This window comes from Phragmites australis, chromosome 22 (genome assembly GCF_958298935.1).
Source record: "Phragmites australis chromosome 22, lpPhrAust1.1, whole genome shotgun sequence".
NCBI lineage: Eukaryota > Viridiplantae > Streptophyta > Magnoliopsida > Poales > Poaceae > Phragmites > Phragmites australis.
This window is the reverse complement of record NC_084942.1, coordinates 21,881,901-21,903,039: the sequence shown is the minus strand read 5'-3', so window position 1 is coordinate 21,903,039 and position 21,139 is coordinate 21,881,901. Positions and strand designations below refer to the sequence as shown.

The 21,139-nt window shown below is 45.4% G+C and overlaps 1 protein-coding gene and 1 long non-coding RNA gene across 2 annotated transcripts; both read right to left on the bottom strand.

The window, feature by feature from the left end:
* Positions 1-1,444: 1,444 nt before the first annotated feature.
* LOC133904350 (F-box/LRR-repeat protein 17-like) lies at positions 1,445-6,019 on the bottom strand. The gene is made up of 11 exons (XM_062345818.1): positions 5,213-6,019; positions 4,009-4,110; positions 3,508-3,652; positions 3,238-3,422; positions 2,990-3,094; positions 2,778-2,875; positions 2,430-2,668; positions 2,267-2,333; positions 2,074-2,159; positions 1,834-1,932; positions 1,445-1,725 (listed from the first exon to the last, which is right to left on the bottom strand). The coding sequence occupies exons 1-11, from the start codon at positions 5,839-5,841 to the stop codon at positions 1,663-1,665; spliced, it is 1,818 nt and encodes a 605-aa protein (XP_062201802.1). The 5' UTR covers positions 5,842-6,019; the 3' UTR covers positions 1,445-1,662.
* A 5,608-nt stretch (positions 6,020-11,627) lies between these two features.
* Positions 11,628-16,561, bottom strand: LOC133905310 (uncharacterized). Its single transcript, XR_009907601.1, has 2 exons — positions 16,308-16,561; positions 11,628-12,284 (listed from the first exon to the last, which is right to left on the bottom strand). It is a non-coding gene; the product is annotated as an uncharacterized LOC133905310 (long non-coding RNA).
* Between the last annotated feature and the right edge of the window lie 4,578 nt (positions 16,562-21,139).

Below are 21,139 nucleotides of genomic sequence, written 5' to 3'. Positions count from 1 at the left end.
TGTAATCTGAAAAGACGCAGTTGACTTTTCTTGTGTAAAATGTACATTTGTGGATTCTGTTTGTGTTGATAATGATACGTTGTGCCCGAACTCAAGTTTGACATGCATATGAGGGACAAATGCCGCCCAGGTGCACGCCGTCGCCGTGCCCTCCATGCCCTTGTAAGACGTAAATTTAGAGATGATTTCCTTGTTTATGAATTTTAGACCTGGGAACACTGAAATAGTGATGTGGTTTCATATTCATAGTGCTCGGTCACTACCACACAACTCTTATCCTTTTTTGAGGAAATGCATAGCTCTTGTAACAATTGAAATTTTGTATTCAGGCTGGTATTTCTTTCTGCTCATATAATTGCAGGCAAAGTCAATATGACCATAAACTTCATATTTCTGATTGATTGAATATGGAGGAAAAAATGTTGAAAAAATTAGACATTTGGCAGGGAGGGCTGATGTCTATTGGAGGGAGACTTACCCTTATTAATGCCTGCCTTTCCAGTGTCCCAATATACCATGTCTATATGTACCTAATGCCTAAAATAGTGATAAAAAGAATTGATCAGGTTAGAAGAAGATTCTTTTGGCAGAGGGTGGTGCAAAAAAGAAATATCGCCTAGTCTAGTGGACTAAGATCTGCAAACCAAAGAAAAAAGGGGTTTAGGTATTAAGGATCTTTGGAATATGATTATTGCCCTCTTTCGTAAATAGTGGTGGAGACTTGAAAGGGGTGAGGGTATGTGGCAAGAAATTGTCAAAAAGAAATACCTCCACAATTCTTCTATTACCTGTGTTCAGCATAAATTTAATGATTCTCCATATTGGTCTGATTTGCTTAAGGTCAAATCTATGTACCTCCAGGGAAGAAAACTTATAGTGGGTAATGGCTAGGAACAGAGCCTGTTTTGATATAAAGAGAGAGAGAGAGAGAGAGAGAGAGAGAGAGAGAGAGAGAGAGAGAGAGAGAGAGAGAGAGAGAGAGAGAGAGAGAGAAGCTGATTCATGATCCTAGTACCATTATTTTTCATGCTTGCTCCTTTCTAAACTTCTGGGCAGATCTGCTTAAACATGAGTAAAGAGGATTGTTGGGTCATTGGAAAGCTAGGAACATAGCCTGTTTTGATAAAAAGTTGATTCGTGATCCTAGTATCTTTATTTTTCATGCTTGTTCCTTTCTAAGCTTCTGGACAGATTTGCTTAAATAGGATTTGTTGTGCGGTGCTTAAGGTTTGTTGCATTCAGTGACCCATTTGATGATCTTGTTATTTTGGCTTCTTCGGTATTATGTCGTTTGGGTGTTCAAACCTTTGTCAAGTTAGTTTCGCAGGTGATCTATCTCATCTTTCAGTTCTGCTTCCTGAACTCCATTCTATGCTAGTGTAAGATTTGGATGTAAAAACTATATTTTGTTACTTTGTAATAAAAATGGGGTATCCCCGTGTTAAAAAAACAATTATTATCCTGAATGAATTGGCAATGGTTTCAGATCATACAATTATTGTTCTACAGACTCCATAGGTTAGAAATACAAGGAAGTAGATATCATGAATGACGGTACAACACACCCAATGGCACATACAGAAAGCCTTGCGTTATGCAGCTTCTTGACGACGACGACGACGACCGCCACTTCGCCGGCCAGCTCAACGCCGCTAGCCTAGCCTAGTTGAGGTGAACGTTGCACTGGCTCCGCCGCGACCCGCCCCATTTCTCCGCCTCCTCCAACTGCTCAGTGGCATAACCGATCACGCAGGTGAGAAGACAGTGATGACGAAACTTCTAGCTGCAGGTTCGATCAGATCAGGAGTTCTCGCAAGTGGTGGTGATTCTTACCTGTTCCAGCATGAAGTGTGGGACTTGCACCCGCTTCGATCCGTCCGCGAGCCGCTTGCAGGGCAGCCGGGGCTCCACTGCCGCGAACTCGTTCAGAACCTGGCAGATAGAAGACCAACCAAAGACAATGGCTCCGGCTCAGAGATGTATTACAGACTACAGAGGTCCCTTGCTGATTTGTAGCAAAGGCCAAGGAAATTCGTCATTGCGTCTCCAACAGGTTCGAGGAAGTGGCAGTACCTGGTTCCTGATCGCTCCGATCAGCATGTCGCGGCAACCAGAGACATGTACATCTTTCAGATTCGGACACTGAAGGAGCAACCGTTCTGAAACAAAGTTTCTTAAGCTGTTACTACTTGGTGGTACTGATAAGAGCTTATCAACAACCTGCATTTCATAAAACTGCAAGAATGAAGGGGGCGTTGCATCGCACCTGGATGAAGGTTCGTGCAAGAGTTGAGGTTCAGATCAACCAGCTCCGGACAATTTACATACAGGGCCTGTCACGCACGACAGCAGCAATGAGTACACAGCTTTACTATTTCGGTGAACCAGAACACCGATTGACTAAACGATCATGAATTTGGGACACTTACATCGATTGCTGAACAGCCCCAAAGGCTGAGTTTCTTCAGATTATTGTGCTTTATGATCATCTTTTGGTAAGTGGGCTGCTGCTTTTTCTGGGTTGCTAGTTTAGAGCAGAATCTGATCCCTCCAGTGATGTCACCGAGGTATGATCTCCCAGCTTCAGGCCGCAGGTTAGCACATAAGCTCTTGCCACAGTCCATGAGTCGAAGGAGTGGCAACTGTGATGTAGCCGCCTGAACCCCGCCTTGAAATCGCATGAATAGAACACGTTTAGCATATTTTGCAGGTATGGACAATGATATCTTTTCGAATAAGTGGAACAAAGGGGCACCACTGTGAATGCTGAGGCTTACATGAGGTGATATTTGGGCACAAAGCAAGGAGGAAACGAGTTAGAGTATGTGGGAATGCCTTGCAGATCATCCCAAGCCCATTGTCAGTAATACTCGATCTGGAGATGTAAGCATGTGAAAATCAGATACTATTTCGAATTAACTGTCCAATGGAACAAAACTAGCAAGTTTGGTCATATCCAAATATTTAGACCTCATAATATGGCACTTACCCGCTTAGATCAAGCAACTCCAAGCTCGCATAAGAACGAACAATAGATGCAACAGCTGCATCTGTTATTTTTGAACCTAGAATCAAGGATAGCATGCACAGGCCCCTGGTGAAAAAAAATACAAAAGATAAAATAAGTGGTTGAAATCAAAATAAATTAGAGTCATAGCAAGATTCATCCAGCATAGTTCCAGAAAACTGAGTAACATTCCATAAGGGTCATGGCAAGATGTGAAGAACTGAATATACCTGAGATTAGCACTCTCTAGAGCAAACACGGCTTCATTGCATAAGTGAATTGATGAGATGTGCATGTTTCTCAAGTTTGGGCAGGTACGGCCCAGACCATCCATTAGAGCAACCAGATCAGTAGAATCATTATCTTGTTTGGGAAAGTCCAGTGAGAGCTCATTCAAATTGGGGCAGTTTATGACCTAAAAGAAGTGAATAGCCCAATCAATTCATGCAAAATACCAGATCAATGTCACAGCAAATAATTGCAAGAGTGTGTCAACTTACCACTTTTGTAAGGGAACAAAGACCTGATAGCCAAAGGGTTGAAAGGCTTGAACAGCTAATATTGAGAAAACCAAGACTACTACAGCCATCTAGTTTAAGAACTGAGAGATATCGCTTCTCTGAAACAAACCTATTTATCTCATCCCTGTGTAGAAGACAACATGTCAGTTAAAAGATTCACCTAAATTTAAACTGCTAATTTAAATCTATTTATAATACTGAGATGCAGGGTTTTTTAGATGACATGTATGGTGACAATAAACTGCAAAGACACTTAAATCAGCATGAAACAACACTCTGAATGAAATACATCTTCAGGCAATAGCACTAACAGTTTGGGACTGCACATTTGCAAAAGGGTGTGTACTAGATATTGATCATAAACTCATGTGGTCCAATTCAACATTTAGCAGCACAAATCATACAGAATTAGGTGTGGGGACAAAATGTATGGAAAGACGAATCTCATAATAGATTTAGCATTAGGAGTTTTCAGCATACCCAGTTATCCGGTTGACTGCACTATTAGCCATGCTGATATCCAGGGATTGTAAATTAGGACAGGAAAATGCAATGCATGCAAGCATTGTGGCATCAACATCACTGCATCAAATGTAGAAAGAAATCTGGTTAGAACGTCCCTCTCACAATCAAGAGACTGAAACATATAATTTCTAAAGATGTGAATTAAGCACCAGGAGAACTATATATAGATTATCCAGTGCAAGGCCCAAGCAGATTTTACTTTTGCTTGAATTATAATCAAGAAAACAGGCAGACAAGATCTGCATTTCGTTGTCCTTCAGAACAGTAGCACAACCTCATTTCTTTCTATAATTTTAATCCTAACAGAAACAACACTAGATCTGCAAAATGATGCTCCTACTTTGCATAAAGAAACCACAATATCCCCTTAAATCACCAGGTCATGAAAATTGTTCTCCGGAAAGCTAACATAAATTCTGCTTCTGCTGCACAAATTGCAGGGCAACATGAGCCTGACAGGCCATACTATCAGAGATTTATGCCCCTTTTATCATTACTGATTTTTCAGCCTGATCCCCGAGTTGCTCAAAAGGCCAAGTAGCATATCACTCTCTAACATCAAGCACGCACTGATTCTGCATCGAATCTACACGGGATACCAGATCTATGCTTCCTACTGTCGGATCCAACCAGGCACCGATCAAAGATCCACACACTGATCTCATGGCACCACGACTAGAACTTCCCTACCAAGAATCCAAATCCATATAGGCAGACCAATCAGATCAACACTCAGATTTCAACCTGCAAGCGTTGATCATTCTCCATATAAACTTTTTCTTTCCTTTGACGACGTGTTGGTGCTGCACAATGTGTATTAAGAATCCAACCAAGCACCGCTCAAAGATCCACAAGAAGAGAGATCTCACAGTACCAGATCAGATCACACATCTGCACTAAGAAGCCACACCACAAGAACAGTCATATAATCGCACTAGTTCAGCCAGGTTAAGATTAATTCAACGAGAATTCTGATGTTCGTTTGTTAGTCCCCTCCCATTTCGATCGAGCAAGGTTAAAGCATCGAGCTCCATGTCGTCTCACATGCCGATCCATGAACGCGAGCACCGCGCAGAGATCGACTCATCGATCTCGCGGCGCCGCTGGACGGATCCGTCGTATCAGGTTGTGTATGGTAGTTCTTGTTTCGTGTCCTCACCTGTCCATGCGGAGCACGAGCCTTGCCAGCGCGGGGCACCGCGTCAGCAGCGCGCCGACGGGGCGAACGCCGGAGGTGCGGAGGCGGACCTCCTCTGCCGCCCGCCACACCCGGCGCGCGCACTCGCGCCACCCGCGGCTGACCCCCGCCGACGCCGCCACGGCCCTCGGCGCCAGCCGCCGCAACACCTCCACCACCACCTCCCCGGGCACCCGCCGCCCCGCGCCCACCTCGACCCACCCCTCACTCACCTCCTCCCCCTCGTCGTCGTCCACCACCACCTCCACCCTCGCCTTCGTCTTCCCCGGCGGCCGCGGCGCCGTCTCCTCCACGTCCACCACCTCTACCCTGGCCTTCTTCTCCGGCGGCCGGTGCGGCGCCGCCACCGACAGCGGCACCGCCGCCTCCGCCAGACCCTCCGACACCACATCATCAAAGTGCAGCGCGCGCCGGGGCTTGAGCTCCCCCGGCGCCGCGCCGCCAGCCCCACCCTCGCCCCCGCCTTTGGCGGCGGGGCCGGGGATGGAGCAGACGTGGCCCTTCTTGGGGAGCCCGCACCGGCCGCAGTTGTAGCTGCCGCGTTTCTTGGGCACGGGCAGCGCGGCGGGGACGGAGCCTGAGGAGGCCATGGGAGATCTACCGACCTGGGGCTGGGGCTGGGGCTTGGGGACAGAGAGGTAGCTGAGCTAGGGTCGGATGGATGGAGATGGAGTGGAGGACGGGGTGGGGAAATAGAGGGAGAAGAGGCGGGAGCTTGGCGCGAGCTTGGCGCCATTTTCCGTGCGCGCGAGTTTCTTTCCTTTTTTTTTCTTTTGGGGTTTTTCGGGTTCGCGCCGGCGCCGCGGACGCGGGCTTCGTTTCGTTTCGTTTGCATGACGGACGACGAGTCAATGGGATCTCGGGCAGCTGCACGGGCTGCCCGTGGACTCGGTCCTTCGTTGCATGCTGTGCTCAGGGGAGGGCAGCACGAAAATCCTCTGCCGTTGTTAGTGTAATGGCACAGGCTTGCCGTTCGTAATCACAGCCAATTCTTTGCATCAGGACGGCTAGGATCTATGGTCCTTCAAGCAAGAAGTGAGCTCGTGAACAAGTGCAGACTTGGACAAGGTTGTGCCATCGTTGTTGGGATGCAAAAGATCTCATCATCCATTCCCCATTCTCCCAATCTCTAATTTCCCAATTTCATCCTCGATTCCCCAACCAAGTGACCAACCAGCTCAGCTGCGCAACGCAAGCACACGCAGGTGGACGAATCACGAGTGGGCAGACAACGCATTCAGGCGAGTGGGTGGTGCGACGCGCACCACGTAGGAAGATGGGCAGGAGCGCAGCTGCGTAGCCACTTATAAGGTATAAAAATACTCACACCGATAACCCTCGCAAGCTGTAACACCCTGGGGACCAAAACAAGTTCGAAAGGTCACTTAGATCAACCTACAAATCTGTCGAAAGCTAAGAGAAAAATTTCAGCAGTATCTCCCCTGAAAGTGGAGGTATAACAGGCAACAACAAACTAGACAGAATAGATATAGAATATCACACTAGCAAAAAATAAGATCCTAGCAAACGAGATACGAGCCTCGACCAAACCACTGAACCACCATCAAACTCACTGTATATACATTACAGGGCAAAAGACAATATCTGACAGGGCATCAATTTTAGCCCAAAAAAAGGGGAACGTTCAGGCGACGTGTAACTACCCATCCCGCAAGCGTTTGACACCTCAAAAGGAACCTGGAAAGAAAGCACGGGTGAGATTTGAAAATCTCAGCAAGTGAAAGGTACTTTAACAAAAAAGCTATTTAGCCACAGTTGAATGTGCTAACAATTCTAAATAGAAACTAGTAATGAGACAGACCGCCAACACTAGGAGAAACAATTATGACTAAGCAAGTCCAACGATAATATTAAATATTTTAACATTCGGTTGGTATAAGCCTTCAGAGCCGCATATATATCTATATACAAGCTAACTAAAGGAAATAAGATTTGATGCGAATGATTCATTGAATTTCATAAGAAGACATAACCATGCACATGACATGCTCTCCTCACCCTTACCCCTTCTCGGGTAACGTAAGGGTGTGCACCGTAACCCTCCTCGGGTGACATACGGTATTGTACCTGTCGGTGTATTAGGAACCAGGGGTCCCTGAGTCCCGAGATCGGACCGGGCATCCACCACATGTCACCATCCCGCGGGGTCCACCCTGCCGGGTAAGAAGAAACTAAGTCCCGGGGGAAGGTGCTCTGGGCCGTAGCCTCTAAGATTCCCGAGCACCCCAGTTCCCCGATGATCCGCAGAGTCCAAGTACCGGGAAGGAAGTGCTCGGAAGGGTTCTCACTTACCCCCGAGTACTGTAGTCCCCCGATGATCCAAACACCGAAGTGCTCGGGAGAGAGTGCTCGGGGCTGCACGTGGCAACCCCCGAGGACTCGGTTCCCCGAAGGTCTCACCCAAGTACTCGGGAGAGAGTGCTCGGGGCTGCACGTGGCAGCCCCCGAGGACTCGGTTCCCCGAAGGTCTCACCCAAGTACTCGGGAGAGAGTGCTCGGGGCTGCACGTGGCAGCCCCCGAGGACTCGGTTCCCCGAAGGTCTCACCCAAGTACTCGGGAGAGAGTGCTCGGGGCTGCACGTGGCAGCTCCCGAGGACTCGGTTCCCCGAAAGTCTCACCCAAGTACTCGGAAAAGAGTGCTCGGGGCTGCACGTGGCAGCCCCCGAGGACTCAGTTCCCCGAAGGTTCGCGCAAGATCGTCCAACGACTCGAAGGGTCCCATCGTCGGGGTGTCAGCCAGTCAAAGGCCCAATGCCGCATTTAATAGGCACGCGCGGCCTGACATCCTGACATCCTGACATTCTCAGCTGCCCACGCCCCAGTGTCAGACCCTGCCATGCACAGGCAGGGGGGCGTGGGTCCATTAAATGCACGGGTCCCGTCCCGTTTCATCCGGGTGCCTCGGGATAACATTGCCAGAATCGAAGCGCTCCGCCTGCCACCCTACCCTGGCAGGAGAACAAGACAGGGTGGGCGCACCGGGCACCTCTGAGGCTGCCCGGTGGGCCCCCTTTATGGCGCCCGAGGGCTTCCACAGTGGCGGGTGGTCGGATGCGTGCCGCATTTCTCCACCGCCCCTGTCACTTCGCCAAGACGAAATGATGACGCCTTTCTCCATGGCACCTTGGCACTCGCACCCCCTCTTTCCCATTCAGGATATGTCGAGGTCGGCGCGCCTATAAAAGGAAAGGATGAAGAACACGTAAGAAGAAAGAGAGAAGAAGCTCTCGGGAGACAGACCGAAAGTGTGTGGAAAAAGAAAGAGGACGCAGACGCTCGAACCCATTCAAGCCAAGCTAGAACACGAGAGCCTCAAACTCTCTGTAAGCAGCTCTCTCTTGTAACCAGATACATCCTTGAAGAATTCCCTTCGAGGATAGATTTAGCACTCACACGGGAGTAGGGTGTTACGCCCCCGTGCGGTCCGAACCTGTCTAAACCCCGGTGCACCCATCTTTCTCGCACTAGGACGATCATCTCCCACCAGCCACCGCATTTATTTCCGTTTCCCGCTTATTTCCCAAACAAGCTCGCTCAGGATCATCCCCCCGGCCGAATCTCTAAAAAGGGGGTCTCTCGGGATCCCTGCGACAGGAGTTCATCCTCCGACAGTACCGGTACGGTCGTGGCCAGAAGACGACGACAAACTTCCAATGCATGAGATGTATATGTATGACGTGCTTCAAGCATAACCAACATAACTCCCGAAAAATGCTTGAGACTAAAAAAACATTGCATAAAACAATAATGAACAACTGCAGAATGGCATATCGTACTTACTGCACTTCATAAATCAATCATCGAGTAAACTTCTGGAAAAGTAAATAACATAGTAACCAGCTCATAATCAGTTATTCAGATTAGATGAATGCATTGTAATTAAAGAATGTAGGCAACTCAATAATAGGTTAAAGCGTAGTTATATAATACATTCACTTGCCTTTACCAACGATGAAGCCGGGCGCTAGTCGTGACGTGAGGTCACACCACCTGAACAAACACACCATTAGCACAACGACGCCGCAACGACGAAATAAAAGAGGATGCACGCTAATACGCCAAAACCCAGCGTTCGACAACCGAAGGCTTCAAAGATATTTACCAACTAGCTTGCTAGACGCCGAGTAAGACCCCCCTCTAGCTTAGACAAAGAGCGAAGAATAAGCCACAACGACGGCTAAACCTCGGCGGACACCGATTCCAAATAGCCAAAAGCACATAACCCAATTACCGAAAAAGAATAACGTCCACACCATCGGTACACCTATATTTCGGAAAACTAAATAGAAAACTATATCACATGAAATGATACACTATTTCTAATTCAGAGTCGAACTAGAATTCTCATTAATTAGACTTTACTCCGATGAACGAAAAGAATACTTCGACTCAGATGTCGTATCTTCGAATCAATAACGATTATCGAAACAAAACAGACCATTGATCACATAAAATAATATGACAGGAATTGATTGATTTGATTTAATCAAACCACAATCGTCCAGAAATTACCGAGAAATCGCCTTCGAAAGATTGACGACGAATCCGACGAAATTCCAAAATTTCCAACTTTTCCCTTTCTCTTCTTCTTCCCTTTTTTTTCTCTTTTCTTCTCTTTTTCCTTTTTTTCTCTCTTTTCTTTTCTTTTCTCTTTCCTCCTTTTCTTTTCTTCCTTCTTCTTCCTGGCTTCCTTCTCCCGGCGCTGTTGCTTCAGCCTGCTGGGCTCTGGATAGCGCGGCGGAACACCGAGAGAGAGAGAGAGGTGGCTGGCAGCGGCGGCCGGTGGCGGCATGCGGCGCAGCGGCGGCGCGGCAGGCACAGGCGCGCGGCTCAGCGGCGGCGTGTGCATGGCGGCGGTGCCCGGCGCAGAGCGGCGCACGGCGGGTGCTGCGGCGGCGCCCGGCAGCAGCACACGGCGGCGCCCGGCGCTCGTCGAGCAGGGGCGGTGCGGCAACGGCGGCGGCGCAACGCAGGAGAGAGACGCGAGAGAGAGAAACGCGTGCGAGAGAGAGAGAGAAACGCGCGCGAGAGAGAACGCAGTAGAGACGTCTGGATGGTCCAGTACTTATCTCTTCTTCTTCTTCTTTTTTTTCTTTTTTTTTTAAAAAAAATGAACGGTCTAAATTTATTGGGCTCGCTACGGATCTCAAAGTGCCCAGAACGGACGTATGAATAGCAAAATGGGTTCGTCTCGACGAGATGAACGCAACCATGGTCTCCGATCGTCGATACGAGCCACGGATCAAAAAGTCAAAATTTGGTCAACATCTTCTCTCTTTTCTTTTTCTTAAAATTCAGTATTACACAAGCCCTCCTACTTAGCTTGCGTATGGTCAGAACTCCGATGAGGAATAGAGGACCAAATGAAGAACACCGAGTAAGACGAAGCTGTGCTGGTTGGGGAAGAGATCGTCTCGGCCAACTATCTTGCTTTCTCTTTCCTAAATCCTAACCAACAAGCCTAGCCCATTTCACATGATGTTTGAATTCTTATCCTTTATTCCCTAATCTCTCGATCCCTAGTTTTCCAATTTCATCCCTGATTTCCCAAACAAGTGACCAACAAGCGAAGGCACACGCACGCAAGCGAGCCACGAGTGGGTAGCCAGGTTGGTTCCACAAGGCACAACGCTACACATACAGAAGCTTGATCTACAAGTGCAATCTCCTGGACTCGAGGCCGAAGTGGCGCATTGTGAATGATGTCGGCGACCGGACACTGTTCGTGTCGAAGCATTTCATTGACAGCTTCAGTGGAAAAAGCGTCTCCAAATACAAGAGGAACAAAATCTACTTCTCAGAGCCTTTGTATGAGGATGAATATGACTTGTCCTATCATTTGGAGACCGTTGATATTGCCATAGTCACATCTGAAGTGACACCTTTACATAGAAGTTGCAAGGTTCCCAGACTCAAGGTTGGTTTCTACTAAATCTCTGGCGGCGCGGTGCCACGAAGGTTGAAGCTCTTTCGTCGGCAACTTTTGTGACCATATGAAACTCGTCACCGCCATTGAACCACCAAACTATCTTTTGAATCTAGCATTTCATTGTTTTTTTTTTCTTTCAAGTGTGTTAGTTTTATTTGGTACTAAGTGTATTACTCTGGTCACCAAATTTTCTTTACAAATTTGTGATGTCATATTTGAACCTGTACTTAATCTAGCATTACTTTCTTTATCGTTCCTTGTTTTATCCTTGATGTCATAAAAAAGATCTCAGAATATGTTATCATTTTCATTTTTTGCCCTTGAATAACTACACATGCACAGCTACTAGTGTTGGCTAATTTCTGAGTTACTTTTTACATGTATCGAAAATGCTTGTCATAATCAGAGAACTTGCTTGGATGGAATATATAAAAATGCATGGTTATCATATATTATCGAACTATTTGTAGTCAGTTTAACATTGGTAGACTTTGAGTTGCTTTTTACAGGTACCAGAAATGCTTGTCATATTCAGAGAACTTGCTTGGATGGAATATATAAAAATGCCTAGTTATCAAGAAAAAGAAAATGTAGCAGACCTAGTCCAAATTGAGCTTGGACTTCCAGCTTGCATCATTGTCCTTAAGAGTAAGCCATTTGTAAGTGAGTAGCTTGTGAATGTTTGGCACGTGTTCTTCATTGAATAAAGGTAGCACACGCCCATTCCAGTGCTCAAAGTACATCAGCATATGAAATCCACAATCCTTGTTGTATACACATAAAAAATGTGAGGATATATGTAGCTTAGTTCGCAGGAGAAAAAATGGAGAAAACTAACAAAGGTACATCTATTTGCTTACCTGTTACTCTACAATAGAACTATCTTCTTGCTTGTGTCAGGATAATAAGCATCCTATAATTCCTTGATTGCAGTTATCTTTACATTGCAGCAATTCATGAGGCCTCATTGAGTCCAAGACTTTGAAACATCCAGCACGCAAGTTTAGAAGCAACAGAAAATAGTGACCTACTTTTTCGTCTAGACCTTGAACTTTTCGTGTTTGAAGTACAGAGAACATAACCTGTTTTGTTTGACGTTGTATAAAAATGATAAGTACAAAAGCATATATTACATGATATGAGTAAAAAACTGACCCACTCATGTTGCTATCAAAATTGACAAATACGATATGATTAAAACTACATAGTTGATATCAAATTTGATGTAAAAAATGCTTGACATCTGTACATTAAAATGCTTAAGAAAAGGGAAGGCACTGAAAACTTAAAGCATTTTCCATTTGGGCATATGAAATGCACAAGTTTATGCATTGTAAAACTAAAAAAGTGCTACAGCTACAAAAATGTATGTTTTATATGCCCGTAGTTTGTACATGATCAAATGAATTCAGTCCTACTGCCACTACCGGATTTCGTTACTGGGCACACGGCAAAGGCTTAAAAACACTCGGCAAAGGGTTTGCCGAGTGTAACACTCGGCAAACAGCGGTCGGCATACACAGTGCCGGCAAACAGCTGTTTGCCGAGTGTTTTCTATCGCGCACTCGGCAAACTCTTTGCCGAGAGTCAAATCCGACACTCGGCAAAAAAAAAAAGCGACTAAACGGCAGCAGGACGTATCGGAGGTTTGCCGAGTGTCGAAGGAATACACTCGGCAAAACAGGATGGTTTGCCGAGTGTATTTGTCAGGCACTCGGCAAACTTGCGCAGTTATATTAAAAAAAAACACTACGCACGAGATTTTGGCGGCCCGCGTTTTGGTGCGTTTTGGCGGGCGCGCTTCGTTTTGGCGTTTTGGCGGGGCGGCAAAATTCCGCCGCCTTGCCCTCCACCCACCGCCGTCGATGACCTAGCCTGGATCGACATCTGGGAGATGGAGAGATGCGCACGGGGGCTTCCCGGAGGGCTAAGCGCCTCCCCCGCCACGAGCCGCCCTCACGGAAGCTGCGGCGCTGCCGCGCGCCGACTCGGCGGCGCCGGCGAGCTCCCTCCCGCCGTACCCGAGCCTCCAGCGGTAGGTCCGAGCCGGACTGGTGACGACGCGCGCACCACCCCTCTGGCGCTGACGAACAACCCGAAGGCTCGCAGGCCACCACCGCACAACAGCCCGGCAGCTCGCAGGTCACCACCCACGCACAAATACGCCACGGCCGCCACCACACTGCCCGGCATCCACCCTCCGCCACTCGCCTCACTTCACCGCCGGCGGTTCGGCATCTCCTCGGCTTGGATCTGCGGCGGCGCCCTCCGGCGCCCTTCGGTCGACATGGCCGCAGCGCCCTCCGGCGTCCTCCAGCGACTCGGCACACGGCGGCTCGGCTCCTCGGTTTGGCGCAGCAGCGCACTCCGGCGCCCTGCGGCACACGGCGCCGCAGCACCCGCGGCCATAGCAAAGGGCGGCGGCGGCTGCAAAAGCAAGGGGCGGTTAGGGTTTGCAGCGGGCCATCCTCTTTATATGGCAAGGGGATGATGGGGAGCCCGATGTGGGCTTGGGCCAAAAGGCCAATAAGGCTCAAGCCCAGGTTGTTTCGGCCCGCTGGCCGAAAATAGCTATTATAATTGGCTATTTCCATAAAACCCCTCAGGTTTTATATTAATCCTGTATTTATTATTTGCAGTACTGTACAATTGGCTATTATAGTTGGTGGTCGTGTGTTGCCACCCAGATGTTACAAATTTCTTTTCATTTCTTGGGAAAGGCCTAAAAGTAGACTCAACAATATGAATATGATTTTTCTACCCATTTTTTTCCATTATTTCATGCACTTGCAGTACAAATTTGACTTATATCCATTAAAAGCCTAAAAATGCACTTAATGAATTAAAAATAGCAAATGGACCCCGAAAAATACCAAATTTTAACATGGAATATGCTATGTTGTATGTTGAGTGTAGAAAAAGTTTAAAGGTCAAACGATAATTCAACCGTCACTTCGGCTTCAAATCTGATCTGTTCCGTCTCGAAACCACGATTCTTCCTCGGAGATGCTTCGGTTTCTAAGCATCGTACGTGACAACTTTTGCGAAACCTTCTCAAATTTTTACCACAGCCTCTACGTATCATATCATGACACCATGGCAAGTCTCATATTTTTCAGACTTCGTTTGCTTTTTTTAGAATTAAAAATCCAATAAACTACATGTTGGTGGTCGTGTGTTGCCACCCAGATGTTTCAAAAATGTTCCATTTCTTGGGAAAGGCCTAAAAGTAGACTCAACAATATGAATATGATTTTTCTACCCATTTTTTTCCATTATTTCATGCACTTGCAGTACAAATTTGACCTATATCCATTAAAAGCCTAAAAATACACTTAATGAATTAAAAATAGCAAACGGACCCCAAAAATACCAAATTTTAACATGGAATATGCTATGTTGTATGTTGAGTGTAGAAAAAGTTTAAAGGTCAAAAGATAATTCAACCGTCATTTCGGTTTCAAACCTGATACGTTCCGTCTCGAAACCACAATTCTTTCTCGGAGATGCTTCGGTTTCTAAGCATCGTGCGTGACAACTTTTGCGAAACCTTCTCAAATTTTTACCACAGCATCTACGTATCATATCATGACACCATGGCAAGTCTCATGTTTTTCAGACTTCGTTTGCTTTTTTTAGAATTAAAAATCCAATAAGCTACATGTTGGTGGTCGTGTGTTGCCACCCAGATGTTTCAAAAATGTTCCATTTCTTGGGAAAGGCCTAAAAGTAGACTCAACAATATGAATATGATTTTTCTACCCATTTTTTCCATTATTTCATGCACTTGCAGTACAAATTTGACTTATATCCATTAAAAGCCTAAAAATGCACTTAATGAATTAAAAATAGCAAACAGACCCAAAAAATACCAAATTTCAACATGGAATATGCTATATTGTATGTTGAGTGTAGAAAAAGTTTCAAGATCAAACGATGATTCAATCGTCACTTCGGCTTCAAACCTGATCCGCTCCGTCTCGAAACCACAATTCTTCCTCGGAGATGCTTCGGTTTCTAAGCATCGTACGTGACAACTTTTGCGAAACCTTCTCAAATTTTTACCACAACCTCTACGTATCATATCATGACACCATGGCAAGTCTCATGTTTTTCAGACTTCGTTTGCTTTTTTTAGAATTAAAAATCCAATAAGCTACATGTTGGTGGTCGTGTGTTGCCACCCAGATGTTACAAATTTCTTTTCATTTCTTGGGGAATGCCTAAAAGTAGACTCAAAAATATGAATATGATTTTTCTACCCATTTTTTCCCATTATTTCATGCACTTGCAGTACAAATTTGACTTATATCCATTAAAAACCTAGAAATGCACTTAATGAATTAAAAATAGCAAACGGATCCAGAAAAATACCAAATTTTAACATGGAAAGAGAGGGGGAAAGAAAAGAAAAGAAAAAGAAAATAAAAGAGAAAAACAAAATAAAAATATTTGCCGAGTGTCCGTTAGACGACACTCGGCAAAGGACGGACGTGCCGTCAGAGTCCGTGAGGAGGGACATGTGGCGCGGTTTTCGCCGAGTGCCTGACTTTGCCGAGTTTATTTTCTCGAGTTTGCCGAGTGCCTGACTTTGCCGAGTGTATTTTCCGGGTTTGCCGAGTGTCTACTTGTTTGCCGAGTGCTTTATTTCAGCACTCGGCATATGGGGTGGTTTGCCGAGTGCGCGATAAAATGCACTCGGCAAAGTCAGGCACACTCGGCAAACATGGGGATTCCGGTAGTGTGCTGTGAACATAATCTCAAGTGGCCTATTAAAAATATTTCTCCTTACCAACAAATGAGTTCCCAATTGCAACTATATTTACTACCTCAGTTCCAAATACTCTAGACCGTGCAAAATCCGCAATCAGCATGCTAATTTCATATACTCTACACTGTGCAAATTTGTTTTAGTTTATAAATCAAATCATATGATCTCAGATATCAAAATCCACATAGTTTTTTTCAGGCAAAATCCACTGATTTGGGAAAAGCAAATTGTATCATATATGTGAGCAAAGTCCTAACAATTTGAAGAAGAAAAAAGTATGAAATCAAATCACATAAGTAAAAAATGGCAGCGACAATGAAAACTCTCTCCATACCATCTCCTTTATCCGCCTCTCCTCGTGAAAACACCACTCCGGGAAGCTAGCAGTCGTCTCCACGGTGGAGCTCGACATCTGTAAGCCCCGACGGCCATAGATCTGAATGTCCACAGTGGAGCTCGACGTCGTCCTTCTTCGACCATCTCGATGATTGCTTCTCCCCTTCCTCCTCTTCGTCCTTCTGCTCCGTGTCGGGTGGAGGGGTGAAATACATGAGGTGGACGAGCACATACCCAAGCCGTCGATAACACGCGCCACACTAGCGCCGCTCTGGGAAGCACCCTCGCCCGCAGAGCCGCCCTCCCTTCCCCAGATGTGGTGTGAGCTCGAGCTTCACTGCACCAACACATGTGTCGTGACACCATATTCTCCTATGGAGGAGAGGGCACAAGGAAGCGGCACAGGGATGGGGAGCACGACACCAGGAGGGAGAGCGTGGGAGTATGGAGGCGACGCAGAAGTGGCAGGGCACGGAGGAGAAAGGTGTGACTGGATCTAGCAGCGGCGGCAGAGTGAGAGAGAAAAACGGGAGGGGAGGAAAGTTTTGGAGATTTGAGTTATGAGAATGATGACAACCTTATCCCCATATCGCCATCACATTCATTCGTTTTGCATCCTACGGTTATAGACCGCATGCATGCCAAAGCGCAAGAGCATGCACGCTCGGAATTTAGATTTTACCAATAAAAAATGGATGCACATGTTTTTCAAAAATTGAAAATAAAAATATATAAATAAAAAAATTGAGGAATTTGTACCGTCCAATAGAAGTAAAAAATGGGCACACTTGTTTTTTTTTCAAAATTCGGAAATAAAAATATATAAATAAAATATTTCAAAGACTAAAGGAGTAAATCCCTCCTCGTTTCGGGAGAAGGGAATGGGCCCATCTAGTTTAACGAGCCTTCACATCTTAAGGAGCAAATGCAAGGAGGCCTCATTGTGTCACGTTCCCGCTTGAGCACACAACCAATTCAATCACAGAACACTCAATCCACTCGACCGAATGTCTGTATTGCAAACTCCAACCAGTTCCACAAGTGCATAGATACAAATTGAGGGCGAATTAGAGCATAGAGAGACGCAGCACTCTAGACTGGATACAGAGAGGGAAGGGAGACTGGGAAGAGAAGCTACAGCAGGGGGAAGAAGAACCGAGGCTGAAGAGTAGGGAGAGTGCTCGAGGAAGAAGAAGGTAGTCCTAATGTCTGTTCGTCCTCCCCTTCTGCCGTTCTGCTCGCGAAGCCTCTTATGCACACATTGCCATCCAGCCGAGGCCTCCTGTCAGCCCAGGCCGTGACACATTGGGGGCCCACTCCCATCCCAATACATGACGAACTGGGCTGATCCGAAGACACAATGCTGTTACGGCCCAATACTTGACGAACTGGGCATCATGTTGGTGAATAGCGGAGTTGCCGACGGCCCAACGCAATCTGAGCCTTGGATGCCTCAAGCACGGTCCAAGCCCAACCCAGTTTAGCAAGTGATGCATCGAGGGTATGCAACCGTACGAAGCTTCCTGTCAAATTTTGAAAATCTGCATCTGCCACACAGGAAACCCAACCAATTTGAGTTTATTTATTTGTTCGAATCAAGCGGTCTGCGAGCTGCAACTGTAACATGACATGTTGAGCTGCATCTGACGAGAACAAACATAGGAGGATCTGAGCGCCCGTGGGGTTGAGATGTGTGCCAGCTAGTGACGCTTAATTAATTAGGCGCCGGCAGATGCTTAATTATTTATAGTTCAGTGATGCTCGATTGTTTTGTCATAATCAATGCAGTTTCTCTCGATCAGTTGTGTTTGCAAGTTGCAATTAGGTCAGCCCCAACGGATTCCTTTCAAGGACCAAAATCTCGTCGTGAAGGAATTTTTATTCTCTTCAGCGCTCTAACGGTTTTCCTTCACGGTTCCTTTCACGACGGGATTCCCAAGGTCATTCCCTTCAGGACGGGATTCTCTCTCCTTTCCCTTCGCTATTCCCCTCGAAGGAAAACTGTTGAAGATGAGAGAAAATAAAGGGAATGAGAACGAGAAAGTAATCGGGAAGAGAACGAAATTAAGGAAATATGGTTGGGGATGGTCTTATACCTCGATTAACTCTTCACTCACCGTAAAAAAAAACACCTAGATGACAAACCGATAATTTTGACTGATTTTGCGATATGGAATGCTTGTCAAGGTCACTTCCAATAGTACACTCTAACTCAGTTGGTCGAGCATGTAGATGTACATCTAGACTATCCAAGTTTGAGTCTTTTTAACGTGAATTTGAATGTATATTTTTTTTTAAAAATGGCGCACCCTCGAAGGATGATGGCACACCCGGGTTCCCTATGCCCACTAGCATTATTCATCTTCTCTCTGAACTGAACCGTACCACCATCGGCCGGCGTCAGACCTCCCAAGTCGCACAATGTCGTGGTAGGAATATGGCGCGTGAGATATGAGAATAGGGTTTCTGTTATCGATCGAAAAGCTCCTCTAACCCTTCCGGTGCCTGATAGAAAACTGCATGCGGCCTGACCAGTTTCTCAAAATTTGATGTGCTGACACATTGAAGACAGAGCCGCTTCGACCAAATTCAACCTTCTCATGGTCCCAGGCTAAGTTACATTGGGTCAGGCCCAAACCAAAGGATCCAACATAGACAAGACCGATCGGTTTCCTACCATTGCATGCCTAAAGATAACATGCACTTAATGTTTCGTATGATGGGGCGAAGCTTAGCGTTTGCGTTTTCAGTTCTTGTTATGCTCACGGTTAACTTGTGGTCAGATATTAACATCCTCCTCTTTAGTTAAGTTTTCAATGTCAGTGTAGCACTGAAAAACCTTTTTCATGTGCATGTAACTAATTTCTTTGAATACGAAAGATTTATACTTGTTATGCAGTTTCTCAGCATCAGCTACTGAGGAACATGACATAACAAATCTCCATTATGAAGCACAACAACTTTAAATTCTCCTAAGTTAATGTCACGTCCCAAAATCCGTAATTACATAATTAAGCATAAATATGCTTCTTAAGCATTATGTTTAATTTTATGTGATTTTGTTTTGCAACTATAAAGCAATTTGTTTAAAATTATTTGGATGAGAGAAAGAAATTTGGGAGAGAAAATAATAGAGATCGTATTGAAAATACATCTTTTCTCCAACACGTGGGCCCCACGAGTGGCCCCACCACCCCAACCACATGCCCTTATGAGAAATGTAAGAACATAGAAGTTGGCATATGTCTGAATAGGTAAGAGTGTTGGTATGTGTTGTGTGTGTTCGACCAACATGTATATACAATAAAAGCTCATGCTTTTTAGTTTTTTTAGTACAAGACACCATTTTCATATTTTGAATGGGAATTATGAAAATATAGCAGCAGATTAATGTTCCATATCACCACACGGCGGTGTGAAGTCACCTACACCGTGTTTAACAAAACTTTAGAAAATTATACATGAGTTCATATCTCTCCTTTTAATATAGTAACTTGGTGAGCTAGCTATTCCCATTTTTATCCCTAAATACGGATTGCTTCAAGATACCTAGAATAGAGCAATTTGGAGAAAGAGTCAACTCCATGATGTTGTCTAGACCATGAATATGACCAGACGGCTGTGTGAAGTCACCTCCAACGTGTTCAACAAAACTTTAGACAGTTGTACGTGAGTTCCTAATGAAACCAAAATACGTACTTGGGTGACCTAAGGATTCCCATTTTTATCTCTAATCATGGATTGCACACAACTTCTATATGACAGCAGATAAGAATTCATTGTACCTGGCCATTGAATAGGGGAATGTGTTGCCTAAGTACTGGTCATGATGCTTTCTTGGCTTTGATATGGTATATGAACTTCTTGCCTATGGTACGTATTATTTCTCCGTAGCCAATTAGTACTCTCGCCAGGAAACATATTTTTCTGTATGTTGTGTGTCGCTCTGAAATTGTTGACTCCACGCCAACATTGAGGATGCCTACAAACACAGTGAACAACAAAAAATTTGAGGCCTACAGACACAACATGTAATATAGTGATTTGTGAGGACGCAACACCTTTTGCACTTGGCGTGTATCCTAGTTTGGGGAGTGCGGATTGCCATGATCCTATTTGATCATTCGGAAGAGTATCTGATTGATAGTGTTCTACATTTACAAGGGCTGATGCAGCTTTCTTTTGCTAACGGGCTTCACGACACTTTTTTAGTATTTCATCTTTTTGCTGCGCATATCGGTCTCTCTCCTTTTGCCTCTTACGTTCTCTAGGATCTAGGAGTGATGGTTGTGCATTGGATGTCATGGATCCACCAACATTACTATTGTTTAGCCCATCTAAAAAGATACAACATGTATTTAGTTATAGAGTATGAGACATGACCATAGTTTAGACAGTAGTTGATCAACATTACTTGTGTCGTGGTGTTGGTTAGGTCTTTGCATGGAGCAAGTCCCCATCTTATTCCGAAGACGCCATCTGCGAGAAAGACAACCAATGTCTGGTCAACTTTATATTATAACTAACAAACATGGTATGCAAACTGAACATCATATCAACGATATCAAGAAAAGCATCAAAGTGTTGAAATGTTAATAAGCAAGACGTACTAACACAATGATAAGAAAAGCAAATGAACACAGATTCAACTTATGGTTCATTGTTACTCTTTTTAGTTTTCTATAACGCCGAGCAATATATAAAAAAAATAACAAAATCTGAACAATTACGAAATTGTTGTACAGACCAATATACTTTTTGTCAGGCATCGATATTTTATATTAGTCAGTTACATTCGGGTAACATTCACCACAACACACCATGGTCCGA